Here is an 8,431-nt window from a genome sequence, read left to right on the forward strand (position 1 = left end):
TCATCGATCACTTTCCTCTTTGGCCCCATAATCTCCTTGATCAAAAAATTTGGGATACTACTGAGTTACATGATGTTACAGTACAAGTTCTCATATGTCCTGAGTCTTAATCGACCTTAGAAAGCTAGAGCCAAAATGTTGGCTAGCCTATGTTTGCAGACCAAAATTAGAGAAAAAGGAGGGCTGCAAAGAAATGATTTGTTTTTAATGAGTATTTTATTTTTATCAAAATTACTTATAGTAAAACTTTTAGAAAATTCTAAGTTTGCTTGAATTTTATGCCTGGAATGTAAATGGCTAGTTGTCAATTTCAATGAATTTAATAATAGTTACAAGATATACTGTATTAAAGTCTAAAAAATTCTTAACCATAGAAAAATAAACTATTGGTGAATTATTTTAAATTTTTCCTTCCAAATAGACACATGTTGTACTTAAGCATAAATTATTAAAAATTATAAGATTGTGATATATAGTTGAATTTTTATCTGGTCAGGTCTGGAAAATAGTCACTATATTTTTTTTCCAAAGCAGGATAAATTAATTCTCACTGATGTCTTATTCTTATCTTAAAGTATATTTAGGGATATTTTAATATTGATGTAATATCTTTATTTATTTTTTATTAATTTTATTGAGAAAAAAATTGCAATGTGACCACTTTAAAACAGATTGGTAGGAGAGTTATAACAATTAATACATTGCATATTACTGTCTTTGTAGTAGTCATTCATAGCACAAGATGCAGACATGATATCCTGTCCAGACAGATCTATTAGTACAGATCTTTCTTTTTATTGAATTAAGAGAAAGCAGCTACACATCTATCCTAACTATTCTGTATCTACAGATACAAAATTGTCCTTCATTTATATCACCTTTTTTTGTTCAGTTTTGTCAGATATAGGTATTCCATTGCCATCCAAACACTGCAGGTGCATGAATTCAGCAAAATATTCCAATATAATCCAGTACTCCACAACAGTAGTGGGTTAGATGTGATATCTTTATAAAGTAACTCTCTATGGCTATTTTATTGAATAACAGCAGATATCCACCCTAGATATCTACAATGAGAAAATGTAGACCTCTTGATATTGAGACTCACATTTTTTTTTTTCCCATTTGAATTTTAAAAAATTTTAGAGCACCAAGTGCTCAGAATATTATTTTACATCTGACACATACATTTACTTACAGGTTCTGAATAAAAAATGTAACCTTAAATTTACCTCTTGAAGGTTAAAATATTTTTCCTTTATTAATTCTGACAGGAGATAGCGAAAAGTGGTCAAAGAAAGAAGAAAAGGCCCACTTTGTAGCTCATTTTCTCAGCTAGATCCACACTGTGGTTAAACATTAACCCCGGTCTAGAGTATTCAGTCTAAACACTCTTGGAGAAAGAAATCAGATGACTTAGGTAGGATAAGCCTCCCCGGCATGCAGGTAACCGAGTTCTACTTGCTTACCCTGTCATGGACTGTGCAGCTCTGATACACATCCCCCAACCCCTGTGGTGGACTTTGCTTTGTTCTCCCAAAGGCCAGAAAAGATCAACAACTCCACTGCCTCATCAATGAGCATAGCTGATCCACTCATCGGCAAAACTTCAGGCCAGCCTCTCAATCCTTCCCCAACCCCTAGTTGCAGGAGACACTTCCAGATCTTCGTCTCCATCCAAGAAGCCAATATTTGTAATCCCAAAGTTACATTGTTGGGATCCCTTCAAGTTGATTCCAATCTACCACTTTCAGTGCAACCCACAGGAAAAATAAAGATACTAAATTATATTTTCAATCATCAGGGAGTCCAGGGACTTTAAGTCCAACCACAAAGATGGCTTTCCAAAATTAAAGAGAGCAACCTATGGCCTCAATCGATTTTTATTCAATGTGGGAGTGGCTTGAGGAGGATTGACTGAGAATTGTGGGAAGTAGGTGATCATTGTGAGCTGAGCTAGGTGGGTGGCCTACATTTACCTAAGGCCAATTGATAAACAGAAGTCTTAGCCAGCTCTGTACATAGGAAATAGGGTCAGGCTCAGTCAAAATGGAAACAGTTGCTCTTCTTTCAAGGAAAGCTGCTCAGGTGGTCCTCCATACCTAGTACTTAAACCCTCAGTGGGGAGCTCTCCGCCCTCAGCCAGCTCCACAAGCCCACTCTGAGGGCTGCCACTTAGTGGGATCTTGCTTCGGTCTTTGTTCAGACACAAGGAACTTAAATCCGGTCACATCAATGTTTTGAACAATTGTGCTTATCTTTTCATGTCATGACCACGTTGGCTGATACACATATATTATGTTTTACTGTGGATGACCAAAAGGAAAAATGTTAATTCTTTTGTTTTTAAATGATCAACACCAGTTAATAATAAGAAAACATGAAATAAAGATTATCTATTCTGGGATAAAAGTCCATTTTTGTCTTTTTTTTCATTTTAATGTTAAAACCATCTTAAGAAGTCTTTGTTGATGTCAGGATTAATAAATTAAAATCTGAACCCCCCAATTCATATGTTCTCCTTGTCTTTTGGGCAATATGCCTTCTAAAATATATTCCTCTGTCCATCTTTGTGTATCTTATCAAAATTATTATCCTCATTTAAATGTTTTAATTCATTTTACTCAGAATTGCTAATATTTAGTTTAAATGTTACCAACTATATTCTTACCTACTTTGTTCTTTCCCAGTGTATAGATCCTGTGAAGATATTACAATTATATGTTGCTAGAAAGAATTAATGATGGCCAATCTAAATATTATATGTAAATATTTTACTTCAGAGGTAATGAAAGCTTTCATATACACACAAAATTTAATAATATATACAAATTAATGTGTTCAATATTCCCTAGTATGTGCCTTTGAAAACTGACTATACAAAAATCACCTTTGAAAATTATTTCTTAAATTAGTCTGAAACTTGAAGAACATAAGACTATGCTTTAGTTTGAGCATAGATAATATTAAAGTTGAAAAGAACCTCCAACATTACTTAGCCCATGCTTCTAAATCAAAATTGAGATCAGAATTATTGACGTGTAATTACCTTCTCAACAGCTCAAGGAGTCTGTGATATCATTCAAATGAGTTTTCTATCTTATTTCTACCCTTCCTTCACTGTCTGTTTTTTTTCTCATGTAAACAAAATGAAATCCATATTATTCTAAACACCTTGAAAGTAGACTATCTATGTACTTTATCATCATGTAATAAAATTAGACAACAAATATGCAGAAAACTTGTGACATATACTGAGTTCTAAGTGTTGATTGAATGAAATAATCTAGAACTTCCAAGGTAAGTAATAGGTGGAGAGGTCAGATCAAGTTGCATTTCTGTTATAAATGTTACACATGTCTTGGTGCGGATTTCATGTGATTCTTTTTCCCTGAAGGGTATCTGGGTCCCTGAAGGAGAAACAGTGAAGATTCCTGTGGCTATTAAGATTCTCAATGAGACCACTGGTCCCAAGGCCAACGTCGAGTTCATGGATGTGAGTACCTGCATGCAACATGGATATTTTTATCCATTACTACGCAGCCCTTTTTGAGAGTTGAAAAATAAAAGTAAACACATGTTACAAAATTTCTTCTCTGGAAATTGTGCTACTTATAAGTAAAATTTCTAGGACCACATAATATTATATGTTTAGATCACCTCTGCTTCACAATTATTTACCTAGCAACTACACTAGAACTTATGTTTGAAATGTGAAGCGATTTAAAATCCTCAAAATGAATTATCTTCTGTAAATCAGGCATTTAATGTTTATTTTTCATTGGTAAACAGATCCAAATATATATTAAATGAAAATAATATAATTTGAATTAAAAAATATTTAACAGCCATTGATCACTGTTGATATTGAACAATCAAGTGTCATGGGTAGATTTCTTAAAATTATTTACACTGAATTGTCTAAATTACCCTATATGGTGGTGACAATGGTAAGTCACTGATATTTACAAAGTGCTTACAAAGTGTTAACTTCTAGATAATAACTAATATTTATGCAGTAGTAATTGACAAGCACTATTATAAATAACTTACAAATAGTTATTCATCTAATTCTGATAACAAAATAGGCCAGGCTAACTCAATTTCACAAGGTTAGGTGATGGCGGGTTTAGTCTTGGAGCAGGTGCCTGGTGTTGGCAGGCTCAGGAAATATTTTCTTCTCAATAGTGAGGAGTTGCAAACCATGTCTTCTCTTTGGTGCTCAACTCTGACCTTTTCTGTGGGAAAGCAGCCATAGGTAATTAAGACAAAACAAAACAAATGAAGGAACAAACCCAAATGTGAATGTTTTCTTTTGTTCCAGTAAGACCCCATTTACACAAACAAGAGCATACCAGATTTGGCTTAAGGGCCAGTTACTGCTTTCTAAAATTGTATGTTTAACTACTATGGTAAATTATGTTGGGGAATAGTGATTATGATTTGAAGAATTCATTGGACTGCTTTACTTTGCTGTGGTTTCGATCTACTTGAAAATGAGATTAGTTTCTTTTTTTATTTTTAATTTATTTATGTATTTTCAAATTGGTAGGACAGTTTCAATAATTAACACATTGCATACATTCTTCCTAGTGGTTAATTGCTGTACAAGATTTGGACATGATATCCTATTTACAAACACCATTAGAACAAAGCACTCTATTCATTAAGAGAACGTAACTATATATCTATCCTAACCACTTTGAATACATAGATACAAAATGGACATTCATCTGTATACCTTTTTTTGTTAAGTTCCGTTATTTGAATATTATAGGTATGTAAATTCAGCAAAATATTCTAAAAGAGTCCAGTAGCCCATAATAGTATTGGGTCTTCCGCTTGACTGGCAATGTCAGAAATTGTTGACCTGAGTCCCCTACAGCTCAACATAACAGCATGGCTTTATTTCTTTTATTTCATTTTTATACTTTTCTGCTGGGTTGTTAAGACCAAGGTAAAGCAGGACCTATGCAACAAGGGTTGTAGCTTTTTGGTCTGATAAGGTCAGTGAAATCCCCTCAGGATTTATCCTGAGATCCTGTACCTCAGATTGTAGAACCTTTGTCCAGTGTCAGCCATGTGGATGAGTCATGGCCATTGCTTGGCCAATGTGCTCTCTGTGAAAGCCTGAGAAAATGTTTTCTCTCCATGTGACTCTCCTTAGGTACACTCTACATCATCGATCACTTTCCTCTTTGGCCCCATAATCTCCTTGATCAGAAAATTTGGGACACTACTAAGTTACATGACATTACAGTACAAGTTCTCATATGTCCTGAGTCTTAATTGACCTTAGAAGGCTAGGGCCAAAATATTGGCTTTCCTTTCAGCCCTCCTTTTTCTCAAATTTTGGTCTGCAAACTTAGGTTGTTAACCATCCAGAAGATAAGCTTATTGTTATTACCATACAACTTAGGCTGTTAAGCTTAACCTCACTATCTGTCTGCATATCAAACATCTTAGGCATAATATGGAACAGGTATTTTTCATCAAGTATTGATATGTTGAACTTTAAGTCCCTACAGAATATGATAGAAAACATTTAAAAATTAGAATATATTTTAAAAATAGGCATAAAGAATTATATACTTCTTGTGTTTACACATAAGTCCAAAAATCTCACCATATACAACCTTGAAGCAGGACAGTCCCACAACATTCCTTTTCCTGTCTCTTGCTTTCATTCACCACCCCCTTGTTCTTGAACTACCATCTACACGAGAGACATCATAGCAGCAACTGGCATGTCATGATAAGCAGCCCATATTCAGAAGACCAGATGACAGGTTCTCCAAGCATAAAACTACTATTACAAATTACCATCTGCAGTGCAGTAGCTTAGTTCACAGGTATCAGTACATATAGTTAGTCAGGGTGAGAATCTTTCCAATTAACTGCTAGATTAAACAATCTTCTGAAGTTTCTCAGGATCGTTGCCTTGCCTATCTTCTACATATAACTGTATGGCTTGGTTTCTATAGTAAGTTATTCTTCTTAATTTAAGTTTGGAACCTCTCTGCATCTGATCATTACTGACTGAAATGTACTTTTGGTCAAGTTGAAGTTAAGAAGACAGAAGTCTATAGGAAAAAAACTCCAAACTATAAAATAAAATGGTAGAATGGAGGTAGTTTATAAGGTCAATCAGAACTTTAAGATTTTTCAGAGCAAAAACGGTAGATTGGGCTGTCAAGCAAATCAGAGAGGAGAATGGAATAGAACTAAGTATGTAGCATGCTGTTACTTTTTCATATTCAACACAAGATATTTCGCCGGGGATTCTAACCAAGGGCCATATACCTTCTTTCTCTGTTTTTTTTTTTTTTTTAAACATAATGTACTTATTTATAACAATGATTTTGATTTTGCAATGACTTTTATAGGAAAAAAGATCCAAGTATATGCACTTTTGTTTTTTAACAAAAATTTTTGTTTTTGTCTCTTACCTTGAATAATATCACTGCCAATAATAATGATAAACACCTCATATAAGGCAATTTTTAGTTTAAATTTTTATTGCTAATTGAATAATAGAGCTTCTAATCAGCTGATACAAGCTAGTTGCTCTGAACCATTGATTCTCTGCATTCTTGTGAAATAGTTAAGGTCATCCTGGTTGCTTATCTGCAATGTCTGTCTAATAGCTATAGTGTCCAGTAAGTACATAATAATTTCTTCTGCAGGTCTCAAAAGGTGCTAGCACTCCTGGCAGTTACACGTCTTGGCTCATGTGCTTGAATTTAAAACTGAGGTCTTTTATAGTGTTGCCTCAAATACTCTGTTTGATTTGATAATAGCTATAAACATGTGTGGAGAAATTTTGAAGAAAGTAGACATGAAGAAAAATCATAGTAAGTGAAACAGTGTAGGTTAATATATGAATCTGATAAATGAAATAATCCTCCTCAATCTAGGCTGCAGCCAAAGCTGAAATTCACAAGAATGCTAATAATCTTTCCTTGAGCCCTGGACAGCCATTTTTTGTCACATTTCCATGGAAACAGACTGGCAAAAGGGGGTTAAGAGGCTACAAAATAATCACCTAAAAGGCAGCTCTAAAAACCTAATCATGATTTTGAATGATTATTTGAAAGCTACTAACCCCATCCCCTTCCCCCCTTAATCTAAAGCCTATTTCCATGGAAACAGAAGTGGGGAGAGTAGTCTGCAGCCTTCAATTTCTGCTGACTTTTAGATGAGCCTCTGATTGAGCCAGGAAAGGACTCATTTCCTTAGCTGGTGGGTGGATTTGGTTACCAATAGATTTCCTCCCAATCCCACTTTTTAATACTAAATATTAAGAAAAGTGTTTTGCTTATGTATCTCCTATTTGCGAATAACTGCTTGAAAGTTGAAAGATTGATGAACTGCTGTGGTCAGAGTTTAAGATAGGTACAAGTCAGAAACTCTTCCTACTGTGTTGGTGACTCCGTTTCACACTTGTGACAGATAGCATCAAAATGATTAAAACAGTTTAATAGTTGAATTGATGACAAATTAAGTATTTTGTTCCATTGATTTAAATTTCATGAAATCATACAGGCACTTTTTACATGTCCGTATTCAGCTCATCTGTTATGTTTACAAGTCACTATAGCTCCTTGTATACGCAAGAAATCACAATAAGAAGTCTGAGTAAGCAAAATTATTTGTAATTTTAGCCTAAAGTTTAGGTTCAAATTATAAACATTCCACAGTTACTAGAAGTAGTATGGTGACATAGACCTTAGTTTAGTTTCTTCCAGAAATAGAAGCTACTCAAGAAACAAGCATTTGACAGAAAGAACTTCATTTTGGTGGGGAAAGTCTCATCAGTAAGGTAGAAACAAGACAGAGGAACCAATAAAACCAGCTGCTGTTTTAAGGGATCACAGATTCTGTCTACTGGAGACAAACTGGTAACCAGTGTAGGACATACTCTCGATTACCTTCCTCAAAGCTGAAGGGAGCTATAGTCCTCATACTAGCTTCTGTCTGCCATTTGAGGTGAACCGGAAGAGAGGGATGCTTACTGCTCTTATGATCTGAATGCCAAGGGAAGAGTGGTGAGAAGATGCCACTGGGCACAAAAGGGATGGCTACAGCACTAAAGTGTTGCAAAGACATCTTTCAAAAAAGTAAAAGATTTTCTACAAGTACATGGCACATCTCTTTTGAGTACTAGTGTATATGCCTATTTGTATTTATGTATGTGTGTTGTGGAACATTTTGTAGAAGAAAAATAAAACTTACAAAGAACGTAGGAATGGTATACTCTTATTGTTAGTTCCCTTTGCACCTCTTCTAGCTTTATATTTGAGGAGAATATATGAATATATTTTCTCCTCATTTAACCACCAAGTTGTTTCTGCATCTAAGACATTAGATAAATCAGTTGCTAAATGAGAAATTGTATGTAGTATGTGCACTGCAGTATCCAGAATGACGG

The 8,431-nt window shown here is 34.6% G+C and overlaps 1 protein-coding gene across 4 annotated transcripts in view; it reads left to right on the forward strand.

The window, feature by feature from the left end:
- The window catches only part of Erbb4 (erb-b2 receptor tyrosine kinase 4), a 1,229,537-nt gene that overhangs the window by 973,738 nt on the left and 247,368 nt on the right, over window positions 1–8,431 (forward strand). For all 4 annotated transcript variants that reach the window (XM_004626607.2, XM_004626604.2, XM_004626606.3 and 1 more), the window contains one exon: window positions 3,398–3,496. In XM_004626607.2, the coding sequence (XP_004626664.1) occupies window positions 3,398–3,496 (99 nt within the window). The remainder of the gene's footprint in view (window positions 1–3,397; window positions 3,497–8,431) is intronic.

Source organism: Octodon degus, unplaced genomic scaffold (genome assembly GCF_000260255.1).
Source record: "Octodon degus isolate 3935 unplaced genomic scaffold, OctDeg1.0 scaffold00016, whole genome shotgun sequence".
Taxonomy (NCBI): Eukaryota; Metazoa; Chordata; class Mammalia; order Rodentia; family Octodontidae; genus Octodon; species Octodon degus.